The 25,083-nt window shown below is 46.9% G+C and overlaps 1 protein-coding gene across 1 annotated transcript; it reads left to right on the top strand.

Annotated features, from left to right (window-relative positions):
- On the top strand, nt 1-24,776 carry sdhaf4 (succinate dehydrogenase complex assembly factor 4). The gene is made up of 3 exons (XM_072498382.1): nt 1-124; nt 21,908-22,057; nt 23,997-24,776. Exons 1-3 carry the CDS (start codon nt 76-78, stop codon nt 24,104-24,106), a joined length of 309 nt encoding a protein of 102 aa, XP_072354483.1. The 5' UTR covers nt 1-75; the 3' UTR covers nt 24,107-24,776.
- Nucleotides 24,777-25,083: the final 307 nt, after the last annotated feature.

The following is a 25,083-nucleotide window of genomic DNA, read 5'->3' as shown; positions in this document are numbered from 1 at the left end:
GAAACGTCTGCCCTTCAGTCTACGCCCCGTGTGACAGCTCTGGATCCTGGATCACGTGGTTAGCAGGGAAAGAAAATGGCGGCGGCGCTTTCAGGCCGGGGCTGGTCGGCGAGGCGATGGCAGCGTGAGTGGGAGAAGGACTGCGGCGGGACCGAGGAGATCAGAGAGAGAAAAGGGACACCGGGACAGGGGAGATTAGAGAGAGACAGAGAAAAGGACACCGGGTCCGGGGAGATCAGAGAGGGAGTTTGGGGGTGGGAGTCAGAGATGGGGGAGACAGAGAATGGGGTGTTGCCATAGGGATGGGGTACAGATGTGCAGGACAATGCGTGAAATGGGTGCCCCCTGACCCTCATTTGCGACTAAATCAGCTGTTGGTGTCTTTAAACATGCTGAACAATCCTTCAGATCCACCTCTCTCACACACACACTGACTAAACAGGGAGATTGGACACTTGTGTTCTCTACTGCTGCCATCCCCCTCTTTATAAATCCCTGTTTCCATCTAATGGCCCCTAGTTTGGGTAGTTTCCATAAGTAGAAATATTTTCCCTGTGTCCACTCTATCAAACCCTTTCGCCATCTGGTGAAACCTCTATCAGGTCCCCCTCCACTCTCTGTAAAAAAATATTTTTCATGTACCCTTGTCACTGCCTCCTCTTGACAGCTTATTTCGAGGTAGTTACAAATCTCCCCATGTTATTATTATTCTATGACCTTTCCTTATTTTGCATATTTGCTTAGCGATTTATTTTCCCTCCAGGACCTTTCCATTATTATTAAATAGGCTGTATACGATATTTATATTAGTGAACTCGATCTCTTCTCTTTTATTCAGTCCACGTGGATTGCATTCCTAGCATCTTGATAGGGTTGATGCTGAGATGATGTTTCCCCATCATGAAACAAATCTAGAACCAGGAGCACAGTTTCAAAATCAGGACTGTTCCCCCGCTCGAGGGGGAGATGAGGAAACAATTCTCCTCCCAGTTGGCCATTAAGTGTTTGAAATTCTGTTCCCCGGAGAAAAATGGAAGCTGAATCGTTGAATATATTCAAGGCTGAGTTTGGTAGATTTTCGTTTGTTAGGGTAGTCCAGGGTTATGGGGGACAGGAAAGTGGAGTCAAGCCCACATTAGATCAGCCATGATTTTATTGACTGGTGGAGCAGGCTCGAGGGACTGAATGGCCAACTCTTACTCTAAATACTTCTGTTAGTCACATAAGACCTTGAATCATCTCTGAACATCTTTCTAATTATCCTCTATCCTTTCTGAGGTAGATAAGACTTAAAATACACATTACTTGCCAGTGATCTGTACACTGTCAGTATTATTTGTTTGTCAAATTCCAGTTTTGCACAAGTATAATTAATGTTCACTTCAAATTATTTCTCCTTTTGTATTTCTAACCGGGGAGCATGTTAAACTGGAGATCTAACTGTTCAGACAGAGTCAAGAACCCATGTTGCTCTTTAAAGCAGGACATAGTTTACGCTGTGTCTTTGGCAGAAACAAACTTTAAAATAGGCCACTGGATATTACAGGATATGGTAGATTCAGGGTTCTGGTTTTAGATTCAAAATTCAAGAGATTGTGAGTTCAGATCAACTATGTCCAGCTGTGGAATTGAATACATAATAATGCCTGTGGGAAACCACTGTTAGTGTATTATATGTATTGTGGTAAACTGTTACTGTACTACATGTATTGTGGTAAACCACTGCCTGATGGCTCCGCCTCCCCTCGGGCTCCGTATAAAGGTGGCTGACCTCCGGCCCTGCCCCAGTTCGGGATCAGTGGCCAGGAGGCTTTCTGTTTAGCTTATTAAAGCCACAGTTTCGTTCACTACTCGTCTTGTGTTAATTGATGGCACATCAATTTAATAAGCTAAACTTTTAAGATTAATTCATCACTCAAGTCTGATCGCCTGGAGCTGGACCCACACGCAGCCGCACCACTGCGACATTCGAGCACTGGCTAAGCTGCTTCGAAGCTTACCTCAGATCCTCCACCGACGACGTCACCGACGTCCAAAAGCTTCAAATACTCAACGCACGGGTGAGCCCGCAAGTTTTCCTTCTTATCAGAGATGCCCCCTCGTATACGAAGGCTATAATGCTGCTGAAGGGACAGTACGTAAAGGCAGTAAACGTGGTGTATGCCAGGCACCTCCTTGCCACGAGGCGACAACTCCCCGGAAAATCACAAGCCGAATTCCTGCGTGCCTTGCGGGTACTCGGCCGGAACTGTGCTTGCCGGGCGGTAACGGCTGTCCAACACATGGAGCTGCTGATCAGGGACGCCTATGTCGCGGGCATTAAATCCAATTACATCTGCCAGCGCTTGCTAGAAAGGGGTACACTCAGCCTCCCAGAGACAGTGCAGCTCTCAAACTCGCTGGAAGTGGCTTTCCAGAACATGGAGGCCTACACTTCCGACCACGCGGCACCCTCGTGGGCGTCGCCATCACCCTACTCTAGTGCAGCGCAAGCTTGTGCCGCGCAGCAGCCCGTCAACGCCGGAAGCCTGAAATGCTACTTTTGCAGCCAGGGTAAGCACCCCAGACAACGCTGCCCTGCACGGAACGCGATTTGCAACGGATGTGGGAGGAAGGGCCACTTCGTCAAAGTCTGTCAGGCCCGACCTGTCCCTAAAGTTCCTAGGCCCAGCAGCGCTGCCTGTTGTCTGTCGGGACCACCCCCATCTGCCGTGCCACCCGCCATGTGCGACCCGTGGGCGCCGCCATCTTCGCTGCCACCCGCCATGTGCGACCCGTGGGGGCCGCCATCTTCGACGCCATCTTTGATTCCACCTGCACCTGCGACCCATGGGGGGGTTGCCATCTTTGACGCCACCCGCCGCCTCTCGAGACCCCTGCTCACCCGGTCGTACGCTGGCCACCACTACCTCCAACCGGCCCACCCACCATCTTCCGAAGCTCGCCTCCATCACACTCGACCAGTCTCGACCTCATTATCTCACAAAATCCATGATGACCATCAGGATCAACGGGCACGAGACGGCCTGCCTCTTCGACTCCGGGAGCACAGACAGCTTTATCCACCCAGATACGGTAATGCACTGCTCCCTCCCAATTTTACCCGCGACGCAGAAAATCTCCCTGGCTCCCGGATCACATTCTGTAGAAATCCGGTGGTACTGTGTCGCGACCCTTTCAGTAGAAGGCGTAGAGTGCACTAACTTTAAGCTCAACGTCCTCCCCCATCTCTGCGCTGCCCTATTGCTGGGGCTCGATTTTCAGTGCCACCTCCAAAGCCTTACTTTAAAGTTCGGTGGACCATTGCCCCCCCCCCTCACTGTCTGTAGCCTCGCGATCCTTAAGGTCGCCCCACCCTCGCTCTTCGCTAACCTCACCCCAGACCTGTAAGCCCGTCGCCACTAGGAGCAGACGATACAGTGCCCGGGACAGGGCCTTTATCAGGTCGGAGGTCCAGCGACTCCTATGAGAGGGGATCATTGAGGCTAGTAACAGCCCCTGGAGAGCCCAAGTGGTGGTCGTCAAGACTGGGGAGAAGCACTGGATGGTCATCGACGACAGTCAGACTATCAACCGGTACACGCAGCGCGATGCGTACCCCCTCCCCCACATATCTGACATGGTCAATCAGATTGCGCAGTATCGAGTCTTCTCCACTGTTGAGTTGAAGTCCGCGTATCACCAGCTCCCTATCCGCCCGGAGGACTGCCAATACACTGCCTTCGAGGCAGATGGCCGCCTCTATCACTTCCTCAGGGTTCCCTTCGCGTCACCAATGGGGTCTCAGTCTTCCAGTGAAAAATGGACCGAATGGTTGACCAGTACAGGCTGCGGGCCACGTTCCCGTACCTAGATAATGTCACCATCTGTGGCCATGACCTGCAGGACCATGACAAAAACCTCCAGCATTCCCTCCACACCGCTAAGCTCCTTAACCTGACATACAATAAGGAGAAATGCGTTTTCCGCACAACCCGCCTCGTCATCCTTGGCTACGTTGTGGAAAACGGAGTCCTAGGGCCCGACCCCGACCGCATAGAACATAGAAAGATACAGCACAGAACAGGCCCTTCGGCCCACGATGTTGTGCCGAAACTTTGTCCTAGATTAATCATAGATTATCATAGAATTTACAGTGCAGAAGGAGGCCATTCGGCCCATTGAGTCTGCACCGGCTCTTGGAAAGAGGACCCTACCCAAGGTCAACACCTCCACCCAACACTAAGGGCAATTTTGGACACTAAGGGCAATTTATCATGGCCAATCCACCCAACCTGCAAATCTTTGGACTGTGGGAGTAAACCGGACCACCCGGAGGAAACCCATGCACACACGGGGAGGATGTGCAGACTCCGCACAGACAGTGACCCAAGACGGAATCGAACCTCGGACCCTGGAGCTGTGAAGCAATTGTGCTATCCACAATGCTACCGTGCTGCCCTGAAGAACAAATTAATCTACACTATATCATTCTACCGTAATCCATGTACCTATCCAATAGCTGCTTGAAGGTCCCTAATGTTTCCGACTCAACTACTTCCACAGGCAGTGCATTCCATGTCCCCACTACTCTCTGGGTAAAGAACCTACCTCTGACATCCCCCCTATATCTTCCACCATTCACCTTAAATTTATGTCCCCTTGTAATGGTTTGTTGCACCCGGGGAAAAAGTCTCTGACTGTCTACTCTATCTATTCCCCTGATCATCTTATAAACCTCTATCAAGTCGCCCCTCATCCTTCTCCGTTCTAATGAGAAAAGGCCTAGCACCCTCAACCTTTCCTCGTAAGACCAACTCTCCATTCCAGGCAACATTCTGGTAAATCTCCTTTGCACCTTTTCCAAAGCTTCCACATCCTTCCTAAAATGAGGCGACCAGAACTGGTACTCCAAATGTGGCCTTACCAAAGTTTTGTACAGCTGCATCATCACCTCACGGCTCTTAAATTCAATCCCTCTGTTAATGAACGCTAGCACACCAAGGCCTTCTTCACAGCTCTATCCACTAGAGTGGCAACTTTCAAAGATGTATGAACATAGACCCCAAGATCTCTCTGCTCCTCCACATTGCCAAGAACTCTACCGTTAACCCTGTATTCCGCATTCATATTTGTCCTTCCAAAATGGACAACCTCACACTTTTCAGGGTTAAACTCCATCTGCCACTTCTCAGCCCAGCTCTGCATCCTATCTATGTCTCTTTGCAGCCGACAGCAGCCCTCCTTACTCTCCACAACTCCACCAATCTTCGTATTGTCTGCAAATTTACTAACCCACCCTTCAACTCCCTCATCCAAGTCATTAATGAAAATCACAAAGAGCAGAGGACCCAGAACTGATCCCTGCGGTACGCCACTGGTAACTGGGATCCAGGCTGAATATTTGCCATCCACCACCACTCTCTGACTTCTATCGGTTAGCCAGTTTGTTATCCAACTGGCCAAACCAACTGGCCAAATTTCCCACTATCCCATGCCTCCTTCCTTTCTGCATAAGCCTACCATGGGGAACCTTATCAAATGCCTTACTAAAATCCATGTACACTACATCCACTGCTTTACCTTCATTCACATGCTTGGTCACCTCCTCAAAGAATTCAATAAGACTTGTAAGGCAAGACCTACCCCTCACAAATCCGTGTTGACTATTCCTAATCAAGCAGTGTCTTTCCAGATGCTCAGAAATCCTATCCTTCAGTACCCTTTCCATTACTTTGCCTACCACCGAAGTAAGACTAACTGGCCTGTAATTCCCAGGGTTATCCCTAGTCCCTTTTTTGAACAGGGGCACGACATTTGCCACTCTCCAATCCCCTGGTACCACCCCTGTTGACAGTGAGGACGAAAAGATCATTGCCAACGGCTCTGCAATTTCATCTCTTGCTTCCCATAGAATTCTTGGATATATCCCGTCAGGCCCGGGGGATTTGTCTATCCTCAAGTTTTTCAAAATGCCCAACACATCTTCCTTCCTAGCAAATATTTCCTCGAGCTTACCAGTCTGTTTCACACTGTCCTCTCCAACAATATGGCCCCTCTCATTTGTAAATATTGAAGAAAAGTACTCGTTCAAGACCTCTCCTATCTCTTCAGACTCAATACACAATCTTCTGCTACTGTCCTTGATCGGACCTACCCTCGCTCTCGTCATTCTCATATTTCTCACATATGTGTAAAAGGCCTTGGGGTTTTCCTTGATCCTACCCGCCAAAGATTGTTCATGCCCTCTCTTAGCTCTCCTAATCCCTTTCTTCAGTTCCCTCCTGGCTATCTTGTATCCCTCCAATACCCTGTCTGAACCTTGTTTCCTCAGCCTTACATAAGTCTCCTTTTTCCTCTTAACAAGACATTCAACCTCTCTTGTCAACCATGGTTCCCTCACTCGACCATCTCTTCCCTGCCTGACAGGGACATACATATCAAGGACACGTAGTACCTGTTCCTTGAACAAGTTCCACATTTCACTTGTGTCCTTCCCTGACAGCCTATGTTCCCAACTTATGCACTTCAATTCTTGTCTGACATCGTATTTACCCTTCCCCCAATTGTAAACCTTGCCCTGTTGCACGCACCTATCCCTCTCCATTACTAAAGTGAAAGTCACAGAATTGTGGTCACTATCTCCAAAATGCTCCCCCACTAACAAATCTATCACTTGCCCTGGTTCATTACCAAGTACCAAATCCAACATTGCCTCCCCTCTGGTCGGACAATCTACATACTGTGTGAGAAAAGTTCCCTGGACACACTGCACAAACACCACCCCATCCAAACTATTTGATCTAAAGAGTTTCCACTCAATGTTTGGGAAGTTAAAGTCACCCATGAATACTAACTACCCTGTGACTTCTGCACCTTTCCAAAATCTGTTTCCCAATCTGTTCCTCCACATCTCTGCTACTATTGGGGGGCCTATAGAAAACTCCTAACAAGGTGACTGCTCCTTTCCTATTTCTGACTTCAACCCATACTACCTTAGTAGGCAGATAATCCTCGAAATGCCTTTCTGCAGCTGTTATACTATCTCTAATTAACAATGCCACCCCCCCACCTCTTTTACCACCCTCCCTAATCTTATTGAAACATCTATAACCAGGGACCTCCAACAACCATTTCTGCCCCTCTTCTATCCAAGTTTCCGTGATGGCCACCACATCGTAGTCCCAAGTACCGATCCATGCCTTAAGTGCACCCACCTTATTCCTGATGCTTCTTGCGTTGAAGTATACACACTTCAACCCATCTCCGTGCCTACAAGTACTCTCCTTTGTCAGTGTTCCCTTCCCCACTGTCTCACTACATGCTTTGGCGTCCTGAATATCGGCTACCTTAGTTGCTGGACTACAAATCCGGTTCCCATTCCCCTGCCAAATTAGTTTAAACCCTCCCGAAGAGTACTAGAAAACCTCCCTCCCAGGATATTGGTGCCCCTCTGGTTCAGATGCAACCCGTCCTACTTGTACAGGTCCCACCTTCCCCAGAATGCGCTCCAATTATCCAAATACCTGAAGCCCTCCCTCCTACACCATTCCTGCAACCACGTGTTCAGCTGCACTCTCTCCCTATTCCTAGCCTCGCTATCACGTGGCACCGGCAACAAACCAGAGATGACAACTCTGTCTGTCCTGGCTTTTAACTTCCAGCCTAACTCCCTAAACTGGTTTATTACCTCTATACCCCTTTTCCTACCTATGTCGTTGGTACCAATGTGCACCACGACTTCTGGCTGCCCCCCCCCCCCCCCCCCCCCCCCCCCCCCCGGTAAGGATTCTGAAGATACGATCCGAGACATCCCTGGCCCTGGCACCCGGGAGGCAATATACCTTCTGGGAGTCTCGCTCGCGACCACAGAATCTCCTAACTATTCCCCTAACCATTGAATCCCCTACTACTATTGCTTTTTCATTCTCCCCCCTTCCCTTCTGAGCCCCAGAGCCAGACTCCGTGCCAGAGACCTGGCCGCTAGGGCCTTCCCCCCCGTAGGTCATGCGCTTCCTCCTGGAACTTCCCCTCCCCCAAGGCCCTGAAGGGATGCCTGGGGTTCACTTATTATGCCCAGTGGGTTCCCAATTATGCAGACAAGGCCCGTCCACTCATTAAATCCACCATTTTCCCCCTGACGGCTGAAGCCCGCCTGGCCTTCAACCGCATCAAGGCAGATATTGCCAAAGCCGCGATGCACGCTGTGGACGAGTCCATTCCGTTCCATGTGGAGAGCGATGCGTCGGACTTTGCCCTGGCCGCTACCCTCAAGCAGACGGGCAGGCCCGTGGCTTTCTTCACCCGTACCCACCATGCCTCTGAAATTCGACACTCCTCCATCGAAAAGGAAGCCCAAGCCATTGGAGAAGCTGTACGACATTGAAGGCATTACCTGGCCGGCAGGCGATTCACTCTCCTCACTGACCAACGGTCAGTTGCCTTCATGTTTAATAATACACAGCGGGGCAAGATCAAGAAAGACACGATCCTGAGGTGGAGGATCGAACTCTCCACCTACAACTACAATATCTTGTACCGACCTGGGAAGCTCAATGAGCCCCCAGATGCCCTATCCCGCGTTACATGTGCCAGCGCACAAGGAGACTGACTTCGGGCCCTCCGCAATGACGTCTGTCACCCGAGGGTCACCCGTTTTTTTCATTTTATCAAGGCTCGCAACCTACGTTACTCCATCGAGGAGGTCAGGACCATGACCAGGGACTGCCAGGTCTGTGCGGAGTGCAAACCGCACTTCTATCGGCCCGACAGAGCACACCTGGTAAAGGCCTCTCGCCCCTTTGAGCGCCTCAGCATCGACTTCAAAGGGCCCCTCCCCTCCACTGACCATAACGTGTACTTCCTCAACGAGTACTCACTATTCCCCTTTGCCATCCCATGCCCTGACATGACCTCTGCCACCGTCATCAAGACCCTGCACAGTCTCTTCACCTTGTTCGGTTTCCCCACCTACATCCGTAGCGATCGGGGTTCCTCCTTCATGAGCGACGAGTTGCGTCAGTTCCTGCTTAACAAGGGCATCGCCTCAAGCAGGACGACCAGCTACAACCCCCGGGGAAACCGACAGGTGGAGAGGGAGAACGCGACAGTCTGGAAGGCCGTCCTTCTGGCTCTGCGGTCTAGATGTCTCCCACTGGCAGGAGGTCCTTCCCGATGTGCTCCACTCCATCCGGTCGCTCCTGTGCACTGCCACCAATGAGACCCCTCACGAACGTATGTTTGCCTCCCCTAGGAAGTCCACCTCAGGGGTCTCGCTCCCGTCCTGGCTGACAGTCCTAGGGCCCGTCCTCCTCCGGAAGCCTGCGAGGAGTCATAAATCGGATCCCCACATCGAGAAGGTCCTGCTCCTCCTCCATGCCAACCCACAATATGTCTACGTGGCACATCATGATGGGCAGCAGGACACAGTCTCCCTCCGGGATTTGGCACCTGCAGGTTCCCCAGCGACCATCACCACCATCCACAACCCTACACCGCCTCCCTCCACCACTACCCGGCTACTTCAAGATTTGGCACCCGCAGGCCCACTGGCGACCATCACCACCACCCCCGTCCCTACACCGCCCCCCACTCCACCGATTCAACTACTGGGCGAAGAAGAAGACAACACGCTCCCGGACGCATAGGTCTCGACACCAGTGCACACACCACAACTGGGACTGAAGCGATCACGGCGGAAGGTCAAAGCCCCCGACAGACTCGGCCTTTAAGTCTACTTCACCCCCGCTGGACTTTTTTTTAACAGGGGGTGAATGTGGTAAACCACTGTTAGTGTATTATATGTATTGTGGTAAACTGTTACTGTACTACATGTATTATGGTAGACCACTGCCTGATGGCTCCGCCTCCCCTCGGGCTCGGTATAAAGGTGGCTGACCTCCGGCCCTGCCCCAATTCGGGATCAGTGGCCATGAGGCTTTCTGTTTAGCTTATTAAAGTAAGAAGTCTTACAACACCAGGTTAAAGTCTAACAGGTTTGTTTCAAACACTAGCTTTCGGAGCACTGCTCATTCCTCCTTCCATTCACCTGAGGAAGGAGCAGTGCTCCGAAAGCTAGTGTTTGAAACAAACCTGTTGGACTTTAACCTGGTGTTGTAAGACTTCTTACTGTGCTCACCCCAGTCCAACGCCGGCATCTCCACATCATAGCTTATTAAAGCCACAGTTTCGTTCACTACTCGTTTTGTGTTAATTGATGGCACATCAATGCCAATTCTGGGCTAACACTGGAAACTGATTGAAATCTGTTGTACTAGCTCACTAACGTCCTTAAGGATGCTATCTCAATCCGGTCTGGCCAATTTATGATTCTTGTCAAACACTACATGCTAATTTTTTTCAAGTAACCAGTACCACCCACATAGCAAGAACAACTTGCAGAACAAAAATCATTATTTAATGGTTGCGGTTGTTGATATTCGATACCCAATATTTCTTCAAACTATTTAAATTCCATACCTCGCCCCATTGGCACTTAGTTTTCTATTTGTTATCCGCTCACCTCGTTGGAAGTACAGCAGAGAATGATAAACGGAGATTTGATATAGGTGTTCAAAATCAAATTGGGTTTTGATCGAGTAAATAAGGAGGAACCATTCCCATTGCCATTAGGTTGTTAACCAAGGGACACATCTAAGGTGATTAACCAAAGAACCAGAGTTCGATGTGAGGTGTTTATTGCAGCGAGTTGTTGAGATCCAAATCTGCCTCAAATAGTGATGGAAGTAGATTCAATAGAAACTTTCAAAAGGAAATTAAACACTTGAAGGGGAAATATTTGCAGAGCTGTGGGGGAGGGGCAGTGGAACTAATTGGATAGCTCTTTCAAAGAGTTGGCAAGGTATGATGGGCTGAATGGGCTTTGCTATTTGATTCCTTGATGTCGCCTGCAAGTTTAATACTGCCACGCTCATTGTATTTCATATGCAACTATGTGTTTCTAGGCAGAATAATTTCCATTTCTCATTGGCACTTGCCTTCTGTTGAAAAGCTGTTCTCCGTTTGATCTCAATACATAAATTATCAGCTGTTCCCTGAACCTCAGCCTCCATGTCTCATGTCAGGACCTTTGTTGATTTTCCACTGCAGGCAGACCCAGAATTATGCCCAGAAAATAGTCAATTTAAATAATTTTCCCCAGTGTCTTAAAGAGTGTTGGAGTCTCTGCACACAGTGCCAAAATATTAAAAACGTGCAACAGCATACACCTCAGTCGCAGCGCGTGGTACAAAGAGGAAAAACCAAGCAAAGAGCCTGGAATAATCTAAATGACACACAACAGATGTTAAACAGTATGTTAAAAGCAAATTACTGCGGATGCTGGAATCTGAACCAAAAACAGGGAATAGTGGACAATGTCAGCAGGTCTGATAGCATCTGTGGAGAGAGGAGACTTTGGTCGCGATATTTGGGGTTTCAGAGAAGCCGGAGCTCATAGAGAGGAGGAAGGCCGATGTCGTGGGCTTCGCCTCTCTGATTGCACGGCGGCAAATTTTGCGAAGTGGCGGTCGGCATCGCCACCGGGGGTAGCGGCTTGGTTGGGTGACCTATACGACATCCTGCGGTTAGAGAAGATAAAGTATGAGTTAAGGGGCTCAGCAAGGGGGTTGAGAAAAGGTGGGGGGTGTTTGAGGAGCTGTTCGTCGCAGGGTGAAAATGGGTGGTGAAAATGGGGAAAAATCTGTACAGATTGTATAGTTGATTGTTGGGAAGTATGTCTCCCGGGTGTTTATTTGCTGTAACCTGTTTTGATACATGTTTGTAATAAAATACATTTTTTTAAAAATCTGTGCAGAACAGAGCTTATTTTTAAAGGCTTGATGACTCATTGTCAAGGCTGGGGAGAACTGGAAATAGGATGAGATTTATACTGTGGTCAGGGTGGGGTGGGGGGGAGGAGTAGTGGGGCTGTATAGAGGGCCAAAGATAGGGGGAGATTGACAAAGATGCCATGGACAAAAAGACAATGGGAATTAAATGGTGGTGATAATGACCACGATGGTTGCTGATAATGGCATATTAAGAGATCAGAATGTGTTAATGGAGAGGTAAGCAGTGTGTCAAAGGACAATTTGGAACAGTGGGGTGGGGGGAGGGGAGACAGTAGTGTGGAGAAAACTGATCGATGGAAGAAATTAAAATATATTGATAGAAACAAAAATAGGGTGAAGGTGGAGGAGAGAGTTTACAGTATGAAATGTATGTGTCCTCTTTGGGATCGAGGATTAAAAGGTAGTTCTAGAAATATAACTTTCACTTGCTGAATGAGAGAGGGGATCTCAATATTTAAATGACTACCTTGCATTAATTTACATCTATGAGTTGTGCTGAAGATATGTTTTTGTTCAATAAGATTTCCAATTTTAACTATTTAATATATCAAGAATTTGAGTTACGGTCAAACAATTCGGCCAACATTGAGACAACGTACTGACATTGCGGCAACGAACATTGTTGTAGAAATATTGATGCAAGAGTATTATTAACAGTTTGATTTCCTTCTATTCCTACCCGACCCTGCACCCCCACCAAACAAAAATATAGGGGATGCAATTTGCAAAATAGATCAATGCCTCAATCTCATTGCTAACTAGTTAAACATCTGCAAATATTTAAACCTATACAGTTAATGTTCATTATGTCAGGTATGGATGATGCTTTAAATAATAGGGATACTGATAACAAATAGCCTAACTGAATCAGCCTTCCCACCCAGTAACAAGTTACATTCTCTGTATGGTTATTTAATATGATTTACTTTAATACTGCTCACATACTCTGTGAGGAAATGGTTGATGAAGGCAGTGCAATTGACATTGTCTAGGTGGACTTTCAAAAGGTATTTGATCAAGTTAAAGTTAGAGGGGCAATGGATGGATATAAAATTGGCAAAGTGACAGCATAGACGTGCAGTGCACAATTATCTTTCAGATTTTATTTGCACTGAGTGCTGAATTTGGTGCTTTTTGAGTGCTATAGTAAGAGTTTGGTGAGTATAAGGCTTCATTTTTATCTAAAGTTTAGTCTTTCTTTTATCTAGTTAATTAACTTAAAGGTGAATTTTCAATAAGCTTTAAACAGGCTTCTACTTGTAGGCACTTGCAGCTGGAGCTTGTTAATTAGTTAATTGGATTAGGCCAGTTTTTCACAGGCTAGATTCACAGTATAAAAGTGATCCCCTACAGTGCAGACTTTGTTTGCACTGAGTGCTGAATTTGGTGCTTTTTGAGTGCTATAGTAAGAGTTTGGTGACCGAGGGAGTGCTGAATTTGGTGCTTTTTGAGTGCTATAGTAAGAGTTTGGTGACCGAGGGAGTGCTGAATTTGGTGCTTTTTGAGTGCTATAGTAAGAGTTTGGTGACCGAGGGAGTTAGGTGAGGAGGGAGTAAGGTGCTCCTTTCATTTTGTTTCCGACATTTCCGCAAAGAGTGCGAAGAGAGCCAGGAGTTTACAGAAAGTGTAGCTGACTGGGAGCAGAGTCGGAGGGCGGAGATCTAGTTAGTCCACAGGGCAGCTATATTCTGTCAGGTAAGAAGGGATGGAGGCTAGGCCAGTTGCATGCTCCTCCTGTAGGATGTGGGTGGTGAGGGATACCACCGGTGTCCCCGCTGACTATACCTGCGGGAAGTGCACCCAACTTCAGCTCCTCAAAGACCGTGTTAGGGAACTGGAGCTGAAGCTGGATGAACTTCGGATCATCCGGGAGGCAGAGGGGGTGATTGAGAAGAGTTACAAGGAGGTAACCACACCCAAGGTACAGGACAAGAATAGCTGGGTTACAGTCAGGGGGAAAAAAACAAACAGGCAGACAGTGCAGGGATCCCTCGTGGCCGTTCCCCTTCAAAACAAGTATACCGTTTTGGATGCTGTTGGGGGGGATGACCTACCGGGAGAAGGCCCTGGCGGCCAGGTCACTGGCACTGAGTCTGGCTCTGGGGCTCAGAAGGGAAGGGGGGAGAATAGAAAAGCAATAGTTGTAGGAGATTCAATGGTTAGGGGAATAGATAGGAGATTCTGTGGTCGCGAGCGAGACTCCCGGAAGGTATGTTGCCTCCAGGGTGCCAGGGCCACGGATGTCTCGGATCGTGTCTTCAGGATCCTTAAGGGGGAGGGTGAGCAGCCAGAAGTCGTGGTGCACATTGGTACCAACGACATAGGTAGGAAAAGGGGTGTGGAGGTAATAAACAAGTTTAGGGAGTTAGGCTGGAAGTTAAAAGCCAGGACAGACAGAGTTATCATCTCTGGTTTGTTGCCGGTGCCACGTGATAGCGAGGCTAGGAATAGGGAGAGAGTGCAGTTGAACACGTGGCTGCAGGAATGGTGTAGGAGGGAGGGCTTCAGGTATTTGGATAATTGGAGCGCATTCTGGGGAAGGTGGGACCTGTACAAGCAGGACGGGTTGCATCTGAACCAGAGGGGCACCAATATCCTGGGAGGGAGGTTTTCTAGTACTCTTCGGGAGGGTTTAAACTAATTTGGCAGGGGAATGGGAACCGGATTTGTAGTCCAGCAACTAAGGTAGCCGATATTCAGGACGCCAAAGCGTGTAATGAGGCAGTGGGGAAGGGAACACTGACAAAGGAGAGTACTTGCAGGCACGGAGATGGGTTGAAGTGTGTATACTTCAACGCAAGAAGCATCAGGAATAAGGTGGGTGAACTTAAGGCATGGATCGGTACTTGGGACTACGATGTGGTGGCCATCACGGAAACTTGGATAGAAGAGGGGCAGAAATGGTTGTTGGAGGTCCCTGGTTATAGATGTTTCAATAAGATTAGGGAGGGTGGTAAAAGAGGTGGGGGGGGGGGGGTGGCATTATTAATTAGAGATAGTATAACAGCTGCAGAAAGGCAGTTCGAGGAGTATCACCCTATTGAGGTAGTATGGGTTGAAGTCAGAAATAGGAAAGGAGCAGTCACCTTGTTAGGAGTTTTCTATAGGCCCCCCAATAGTAGCAGAGATGTGGAGGAACAGATTGGGAAACAGATTTTGGAAAGGTGCAGAAGTCAGAGGGTTAAAGTCATGGGCGACTTTAACTTCCCAAATATTGAGTGGAAACTCTTTAGAACAAATAGTTTGGATGGGGTGGTGTTTGTGCAGTGTGTCCAGGAAGCTTTTCTAACACAGTATGTAGATTGTCCGACCAGAGGAGGGGCAATATTGGATTTAGTACTGGGTAATGAACCAGTGCAAGTGATAGATTTGTTAGTGGGGGAGCATTTTGGAGATAGTGACCACAATTCTGTGACTTTCACTTTAGTAATGGAGAGGGATAGGTACGTGCAACAGGGCAAGGTTTACAATTGGGGGAAGGGTAAATACGATGTTGTCAGACAAGAATTGAAGTGCATAAGTTGGGAACATAGGCTGTCAGGGAAGGACACAAGTGAAATGTGGAACTTGTTCAAGGAACAGGTGCTACGTGTCCTTGATATGTATGTCCCTGTCAGGCAAGGGAAGAGATGGTCGAGTGAGGGAACCATGGTTGACAAGAGAGGTCTTGTTAAGAGGAAAAAGGAGACTTATGTAAGGCTGAGGAAACAAGGTTCAGACAGGGCATTGGAGGGATACAAGATAGCCAGGAGGGAACTGAAGAAAGGGATTAGGAGAGCTAAGAGAGGGCATGAACAATCTTTGGCGGGTAGGATCAAGGAAAACCCCAAGGCCTTTTACACATATGTGAGAAATATGAGAATGACGAGAGCGAGGGTAGGTCCGATCAAGTACAGTAGCGGGAGATTGTGTATTGAGCCTGAAGAGATAGGAGAGGTCTTGAACGAGTACGTTTCTTCTGTATTTACAAATGAGAGGGGCGATATTGTTGGAGAGGACAGTGTGAAACAGATTGGTAAACTCGAGGAAATACTTGTTCGGAAGGAAGATGTGTTGGGCATTTTGAAAAACTTGAGGATAGACAAGTCCCCCGGGCCTGACGGGATATATCCAAGGATTCTATGGGAAGCAAGAGATGAAATTGCAGAGCCGTTGGCAATGATCTTTTCGTCCTCACTGTCAACAGGGGTGGTACCAGGGGATTGGAGAGTGGCGAATGTCGTGCCCCTGTTCAAAAAAGGGACTAGGGATAACCCTGGGAATTACAGGCCAGTTAGTCTTACTTCGGTGGTAGGTGGTAGGTGAATTTAAGAGCCGTGAGGTGATGATGCAGCTGTACAAAACTTTGGTAAGGCCACATTTGGAGTACTGTGTACAGTTCTGGTCGCCTCATTTTAGGAAGGATGTGGAAGCTTTGGAAAAGGTGCAAAGAAGATTTACCAGGATGTTGCCTGGAATGGAGAGTAGGTCTTACGAGGAAAGGTTGAGGGTTCTAGGCCTTTTCTCATTAGAACGGAGAAGGATGAGGGGCGACTTGATAGAGGTTTATAAGATGATCAGGGGAATAGATAGAGTAGACAGTCAGAGACTTTTTCCCCGGGTGGAACAAACCATTACAAGGGGACATAAATTTAAGGTGAAAGGTGGAAGATATAGGAGGGATATCAGAGGTAGGTTCTTTACCCAGAGAGTAGTGGGGGCATGGAATGCACTGCCTGTGGAAGTAGTTGAGTCGGAAACATTAGGGACCTTCAAGCAGCTGTTGGATAGGTACATGGATTACGGGAAAATGATATAGTGTAGATTTATTTGTTCTTAAGGGCAGCACGGTAGCATTGTGGATAGCACAATTGCTTCACAGATCCATGGTCCCAGGTTCGATTCCGGCTTGGGTCATTGGCTGTGCGGAGTCTGCACGTCCTCCCCGTGTCTGCGTGGGTTTCCTCCGGGTGCTCCGGTTTCCTCCCACAGTCCAAAGATGTGCGGGTTAGGTGAATTGGCCAATGATAAATTGCCCTTAATGTCCAAATTGCCCTTGGTGTTGGGTGGAGGTGTTGAGTTTGGGTACGGTGCTCTTTCCAAGAGCTGGTGCAGACTCAAAGGGCCGAATGGCCTCCTTCTGCACTGTAGATTCAATGATAATCTATGATTAATCTAGGACAAAGGTTCGGCACAACATCGTGGGCCGAAGGGCCTGTTCTGTGCTGTATTTTCTATGTTCTATTGGAGGGAGATATAGAGTGGTGTCTCCCACAATGGGGTTCAGTACTCGGGCCAATACTCTTTTTGGTGTGCATTAATGAACTAAACTTGGTCTATTGGGCATCATTTCAAAGTTTGTAGATAACACAAAACTCAGGAGTGGAGTAAACAGCAAGGGAGACAGCAGCAGTTCAGACAGATGTAGACAGACTGGTGAAACAAGCACATGTGACAGATGAAATTTAATGCACTTTGGCAGGAAGAATCAGGAGAGGTGAGAATAACTCACAGGTACAGTTTTAAAGGGACTGCAAGAACAAAGATGTGGGTTTCATGTACACAAACCTCAGGTGGTGGCAGGGCCAGTTGCTCTCCTATTAAACACAAAAGGAATCATTGTCTTTATTATTAGAAGCACCGAGCACTGAAGCAAAGAAGTTCAACTAAACTATAATGAACCACGAGTTGGGGTTCTGCTAGAGTATTGTGTACAACTCAGGACACCACACTTTTAGGAAAGATGTCAGGGTTTTGGAGAGGGTGAAGAGGAGATGTACTATGTTAGGACCAAGAATGAGAGTCCATGTGGAGAGACCACATGAACAGAGATTAAACTGTTCTCCTTCGAACAGAAGGTGGTTTTGGAGATATTTAATAAAGGTACTCAAAATCCTGAAGGCTTTGATGGAATAGATAGGGAGAAGTTGTTTCCATGGCTGGAAGGCTGATAATCAGAGAACAGAGATTTTTTAAAAATAGCAAAGAAGTAGAGCAATGATAAGTATTGTTTTTAATACAAGTTGTTATAACCAAGAAGGCACTGTCTGAAGTGGTGGTAGAAGCAGATTCAGTAGTGATTGTCAAAGGGGAATTACTTGATAAAGAAAGATTTACAGGGCTGTGGGGAAGGTGCGTGGGAATGGGATGAATTGGATAACTGTTTCAAAGGGCGGCAGAGGCACAGTATGGCCTCTTTCTATGTCCTACAAATTCTATCATTCTCCTTGAAATGTGCATGATGCCCTTTATTTCTTTAAAAAATTGGTCACGGGATTAAATATTATAGGTTTAGGGATTGTGGTTCTGGAACTTATTCTGATTGCCTTTGGGGGCGGGGAGAGGAATTTATCAGAAATGTTCCTTTCCTTCAACAAGCCTGAGGTTTTTAAAATCTGTGTTTTTTTGCCTCTCTGAGGTTCCTGGTGGGTGCTAACATTGTGTAGATTTGTACGACAGGTTTGATGAACCAATTGCTTCAGGACCTAATAAGACCACCTATTTCCACCTGCTTAACCTCACTTGAGTTCACCTGGTTGGGAGTCATTTGCTGCCGATACTCTCCTTACCCATACCTTTTTCCCTCCTAGACTTTACTATTCCAATGCCCTCCAGATCCCCCCCCCCCCCCCCCCCCACACACACTCACACATTCTTCCTTCCATAAACTTGAGGTCATCCAAAGCTTTGCTGCCTGTGTCCAGGCCTATCTCTGTGGTCTCTTCCAGCCCTAAGACCCTGCGAGATCTCTGCACTCCTCTAATTCGAGTCTCCGGAGAATTCCTGATTTTAATCGCTCCACCATTGGTGGCCGTGCCTTCAGCTGCCAAAGCTCCAAGCTCTGAAATTCCCTCCCTACATCTCTCCACTTCTCTACCTCCCTTTTTTCCTTTAAGACACTCATTAAAACCTAACCTTTCGTCAAGCTTTTAGTCACCTGCCCTTTTGTGGTGCTGCAAAATATTTTGCTTTATAAAGCTGTCAGTGAAGCTCCTTAGGACAATTTATTACATTAGGGGGGCTAAATAAATATAAGATGTTAGAATACTGCCTTAAATATAAGAAAAAATGACATTGATTCACTGGGCACCTCCACATTAGCTCGCAATTCTCGTTGGATTTCAGTGTACAGATGTCAGACAATTGATTTTTAGTATCTACATTGAGTGTATTTCAACATTGGTTTATTAATGATGTGGAGATACTGGTGTTGGACTGGGGTGAGCACAGTAAGAAGTCTTACAACATGAGGTTAAAGTCCAACAGGTTTGTTTCGAATCACTAGCTTTCGGAGCACAGCTCCTTCATCAGGTGAGTGAAGAGGTGGGTTGCACAACCACATATATAGACAAAGTCCATGATGCAAGACGATACTTTGAATGTGAGTCTTTGCAGATAATTAAGTCTTTACAGGTCCAGATGGAGTGACTGTTGAGAGGGATAATCACAGGTTAGAGGTGTGAATTGTCTCAAGCCAGGACAGTTGGTAGGATTTTGCAAGCTCAGGCCAGATGGTGGGAGGTGAATGTAACGAGACATGAATCCAAGGTACCGGTTGAGGCCGTACTCATGCTTGTGGAACTTGGATATCAGCTTCTGTTCGGCGATTCTGCATTGTTGCACGTCCTGAAGACCGCTTTAGAGAACGCTTACCCGAAGATCAGAGGCTGAATGCCCTTGACTGCTGAAGTGTTCCCCGACTGGAGGGGAACATTCCTGCCTGGTGATTGTCGCGCGATGTCCGTTCATCCATTGTTGCAGCGTCTGCATGGTCTCGCAAATGTACCACGCCTCAGGACATCCTTTCCTGCAGCGTATGAGGCAGACAATATTGGCCGAGTCGCACAAGTATGTACCGCGTACCTGGTTAGTGGTGTTCTCACGTGTAATGGTGGTATCCATGTCGATGATCTGGCACGTCTTGCAGAGATTGCCATGGCAGGGTTGTGTGCTGTCATGGTCGTTGTTCTCCTGAAGGCTGGGTAGTTTGCTACAAACAATGGTCTGTTTGGGGTTGCATTGTTGTTTGAAGGCAAGTAGTGGAGGTATGGGGATGGCCTTGGCAAGATGTTCATCTTCATCGATGACGTGTTGAAGGCTGCGAAGAGATGTCATAGTTTCTCCACTCCGGGGAAGTACTGGACGACGAAGGGTACTCTGTCGGATGTGTCCTGTGTTTGTCTTCTGAGGAGGTCGGTGCAGTTTTTTGCTGCGGCGTGTTGGAACTGTCGATCGATGAGTCGTGCACGATATCCCATTCTTACGACTGCGTCTTTCAGTGTCGATAGATGTATGTTACATTCCTCCTCGTCTGAGCAGATCCTGTGTATACGGAGGGCTTGTCCAGAGGGGATGGCTTATTTAATGTGTTTAGGGCGGAGGCTGGAGAAGTGGAGCATCGTGAGGTTATCTGTGGGCTTGCAGTAAAGCAAAGTGCTGAGGTGATCTTCTTTGATGGAGATGCGTGTGTTGAAACAAACCTGTTGGATTTTATCCTGGTGTTGTAAGAAGTCTTCCTGGTTTATTAATGACTTTGCAGCACAGTCTGACTCGTTTCCTTTCACTTCCCTATCTCAAATACTCATTGATGTAGAAACATAGAAAATAGGAGCAGGAGAAGGCCACTCGGCCCTTTGAGCCTGCTCCGCCTTTCAATATGGTCACGGCTGATCATCCAACTCAATTGTATAATCCCGCTTTCCCCCCATGTCCTTTGACCCCCTTCGCCCTAAGTGCTACATCTAACTGCTTCTTGAAAACACACAATATTTGGCCTCAACTACCTCATGTGATAACGAATTCCACAGCTCACCACTCTCTGGACGAAGAAATTTCTTCTCATCTCTGTCCTAAATGTTCTACCCCGTATCCTCAGACTGTGACCCCTGGTTATGTACACACCCTCCATCGTTCTTGCATCTATTCTGACTAGTCCTGTTAGACTTTTTTGCTTTCTATGAGATCCTACCTCATTCTTCTGAACTCCAGCGAATACAATCCTAACTGATTCAAACACGCCACATAAGTCTGTCCTGCCATCCCACAAATCAGTCTGGTAAACCTTCCCTGCATTCCCTCGAGAGCAAGATAAGGAGACCAAAACTGCACACAATATTCCAGATGTGGCCTCAGCAAAGTTCTGTACAGTTGAGCAAGACATCCCCACTCCCGTACTCAAATCCTTTCGTTACGAAGGCCAACGTAGCTTGTTGTTCTTTACCGCCTGCTGTACCTGCATGCTTACCTTCAGCGACTGGTGTCCGAGGACAACCAGACACCCAGATCACCTTGCACATTCCCCTCTCTTAATTTATGGTCATTCAAATAATAATCTGACTTCCCGATTTTGCTACCAAAGTGGATAACCTTGCATTTATCCAAATTATATTGCACCTGCCATTCATTTGCCCTCTCACTCAACTTGTGCAAATCGCTGAGGAGATTACACATTCTTCCCGTGTCTGTCTGGGTCTCACCCTCACAACCCAAAAAGGGGAGCATGGTAGCACAAATGGATAGCACTGTGGTTTCACAGCGCCAGGGTCCCAGGTTCGATTCCCCGCTGGGTCACTGTCTGTGCGGAGTCTGCACGCTCTCCCCGTGTCTGCATGTGTTTCCTCCGGGTGCTCCGGTTTCCTCCCACAGTCCAAAGACGTGCAGGTTAGGTGGATTGGCCATGATAAATTGCCCTTAGTGTCCAAAAAGGTTAGATGGGGTTATTGGGTTACGGGGATAGGGTCGAAGTGAGGGCTTAAGTGGGTCGGTGCAGACTCGATGGGCCGAATGGCCTCCTTCTGCACTGTATGTTCTCTGTGCAGGGTAGGTAAATTGGCCACGCTAAATTGTCCCTTAATTGGAAAAAAAGAATTGGGTACTCTAAATTTAAAAATAAACTTGTGCAAATCACACTGAAGGATCTCTGCACAGCTCATCCTTCCACACAACTTTGTGTCATTTGAAAATTTGGAGCTATTACATTTTGTTCCCTCATCCAAATCATTGATCTATATTGTGAATAGCCGGGGTCCCAGGACTGATATGCTGACAGACAAATTCAGTTATTTATTTCACATTGATTGTACATGTACCATTCACAGGTTTTGTACTATGGAACACCTGGAGATCAGCTAGTTCTAAACCGGAAGGCAAACAGAGGCTCGGAAAGGAACCACTGAGGCAGCCTAAAACCCCTGTCGGCCGCTTGGATCATCCACAACAGGAACCAGCGGGAAAAGATCCACTGGAAAGTGAGTGCTCTTTGTTTTGGAATGTGACTGCTGTATTTGATACAGGAAATTTGAATGAAATTTATATTGAAATTCATAATGATATTTGAATCCTTACAAAGAGGCAATTCTTTTATTTGAGAGCAAACCCGCTATGGTATTGCTGACTGATGCTGAGGAGGGGAGTGACCACGAATGCTGACCCACCTGCCGGTAAGTGCATAAAAGCAGTTGGCACAACAGGTTCTTTGATTCTCCCTCCTGAAGTTCCTTACCCTATGGCAACTATGTTGGAGCACAACACTGAACCTGTAAGCTGCCGCTGTGCCAGTGCATGTTAATGCTATGGTTCATTGTATTGCTCATTGCAGTGGATTGTGAATCAGACTGGAAGCTCTGTAAATTATTTACCATTCTCTTCATGACTATTCATGTGGAACCACATTTAAGTAAATGGGTTTAAAAAAAAAGACATTTAAACCTAGGATGTGGCTATTCTTTTTGGGAATTCTCTGATCTCTAGTAGTTTAATTTTGTAGGAGCATAACAAAAGACTTATTGATTGTTTACTCGGATTATTGGCAAGAATTTGCTTTCGACAAAGAATTTATTGTAAAAATCCGACTTTATTTTTAGCGAATCAAATTCACAAGTAATTAGCATGCTTTATCACTGTGCCAAATAGTCTGCGTACCTGGGGTCCTGTGGGAACTTTGGCACATTTCTCTGTCTGTATCAACTCAAACTGGCACAGATTGTTAAAGGGATAAGATCTCCAAGCTATTGTTTATCGTGTCAATCTTCCTGTTGAAGTATTGTATTACATGCCTGCAGCCTGAGATGGCAACATCTTTAACCTGATGAAACGTCGCAGTGCGCTTCATGAAACAAGTATGATTCCAAGCCACATAATAAGATATTAGATCAGATGACTAAATGTTTGGTCATCTGAAGTAGGTTTTAAGAAATGTCTTAAGCACCGAGGTGTAAGGAGCGAATTTCAGAGCTTAGGGTCCAGGCAGCCGAAGGCATGGCCACCAGTGGTGGAATGACGGAAGTCAGGGATACTCAAGAGGCCAGAGTTAGAGGAGTGCAGTTATCTCGGAGGGTTGGAAGACTGGAAGATATTAGAGAGATGGGGACGGATGAGACCATGGAGAGATTTTTGGAGAGATTTCAAAATGAGGATGTTTAACTGGGGTCTGTGTAGGTCAGTGGGCACGGGTGATGGGTGAACTGGATTTGAACAGGTTGGGACATGGGCAGCAGGATTTGGGTAAGTTCAAGTTTAGAGAGGGTGGAATGCGGGTGCCCAGCCATAAACTAGTTAGATTAGTCAAGCGTAAAGGTAACGGAGGTATAGATGAGTGACTCAGCGGCAGAAGAGCTGAGGCAAGAGCAGAGTCAGGTAATGTTAGGAGGTAGAAATAGGTAGTCTTCGTGTTGACACAGATATATGATTGCAAAGTCATCTTGGGGTCAGGTTTGAACAACCTGATTTAGCCTCAGACAGTTACCAGGGAAAGTGATGGAGTTTGTAGCGAGAAAGTGGAGTTTATTACAGAGACCAAAGACAGTGGCTTCAGTCTTCCCAATATTTAATTGGAGGTAAATTCTGTTCACCCTGTCAGATAAGCAGACTGGTAATTTAAAGACAATGGAGGAGTTGAGAGAGATGGTGGTGAGGTAGAGCTGGGTGTCGTCAAGATAAATGTTTTCGGTTAATGTGCCATGGGGCAGCACTTATTTGAGGAATAAGAGGGGGGGGGGGCAATGATAGATCATGGAAAGACACCAAAAATATGTGAAAAGGTGGGAAGAGAAGCCATTATATCAGATGGAATGAATCAAATTGGTTGAAGATTGCCCCCTGTGATGCTGGGGAGCTCACGTGTCCAGTTTCTCATGTAACACAGGTTACACGATTGATAATTATATAAACTGGTGTTCTGTCTTCCAGGGTTTCCTGATGACATCAATCCAGTCACAAAGGAGAGGAATGGACCAAGAGGTCCTGAACCAACCCGCTATGGGGACTGGGAGAGAAGGGGTCGCTGTATTGACTTCTAGGATTTTCTGCTCGATATAAGCACACTTATGCACATTTTGTACATAAATTGAGGTTGATCTGTACAGTCTAGCAGTGACATGACAATGTTCAACTGAGGGGTTCGAGCAGATACACCCTGAAAGAGATATATTTTGTCTCAATTTAGAAAATCTAGGATTAATAAATAGTATTGAAACAGGCGTCTCAAAGTTCTTCATCAGTTATTTTGCCATGTAGAAATAATTCAATGTAAACGTTTCAATTCACATCAGAGATGTGTGTGCTTGTGTTTCAGATGACCTGGTAGCTCAGTATGTGCCTGGGTGCAGGCACTAATATGTGTGTGCAAATATCATTAAAAATAATGTGACACACCATAATCGGTGAGGAGAAGAACATAATATCTGGAGGAACTACTGTTTAGGCTGTTCTATCCACCCATTTAGTCCGTGGTACATCAATCAGGGTGTGCTATGCGCTGCTCATTTCCCAAGTCTGTGCAGCCAGTGCCCGAGGGTATATGTATTTGATAAACTGTCCTGTGTGCCAGACAGCAGATGTTTAGCAGACTTTTGTACACAATCGGTCAGGCTACTGAAATACAAATCTGCAAAACTGAGATGAACCCACTTATCTGGTGAAACGTCGCACCTTCATTGTAATATGCTCAAATAAATTATATTGATTGAATGAAGTGAGTCTGATCATAACTATTATATGTCCACTTTAGTGTGAAATAAAGTGGGTTATTGATTATTTAATTATTTAACTATCTTGGTTGATTCACTTCAGGAAGAGTGCAAAGGCCATTTGAGAGAATGCAGAAAAGATTCACGAGAATGATTCCGGGGATGAGGAACTTCAGTAATAAAGACAGATTGGAGAAGTTAGGACTGTTTTCCTTGGAGAAGAGAAGCCAGGGAGGGGATTTGATAGGTATTCAAAATCCTGAGGGGTCTGGACAGATTAGACAGGGAGGAAATATTGCCACTCATGA

This window comes from Scyliorhinus torazame, chromosome 4, assembly GCF_047496885.1.
Source record: "Scyliorhinus torazame isolate Kashiwa2021f chromosome 4, sScyTor2.1, whole genome shotgun sequence".
NCBI lineage: Eukaryota > Metazoa > Chordata > Chondrichthyes > Carcharhiniformes > Scyliorhinidae > Scyliorhinus > Scyliorhinus torazame.
Note: the sequence above shows the minus strand (reverse complement) of the source record. Positions and strands in the feature narration are given on the sequence as shown.

What these genes read in the sequence shown, in the direction of transcription:
- sdhaf4 (XM_072498382.1), top strand. Translation starts at nt 76, where the DNA reads ATGGCGGCGGCGCTTTCAGGCCGGGGCTGGTCGGCGAGGCGATGGCAG. An exon ending in GTCGGCGAGGCGATGGCAGC is followed by an intron (nt 125 to 21,907) that starts GTGAGTGGGAGA and finishes TACCATTCACAG; the next exon opens with GTTTTGTACTATGGAACACC. An exon ending in GGGAAAAGATCCACTGGAAA is followed by an intron (nt 22,058 to 23,996) that starts GTGAGTGCTCTT and finishes TCTGTCTTCCAG; the next exon opens with GGTTTCCTGATGACATCAAT.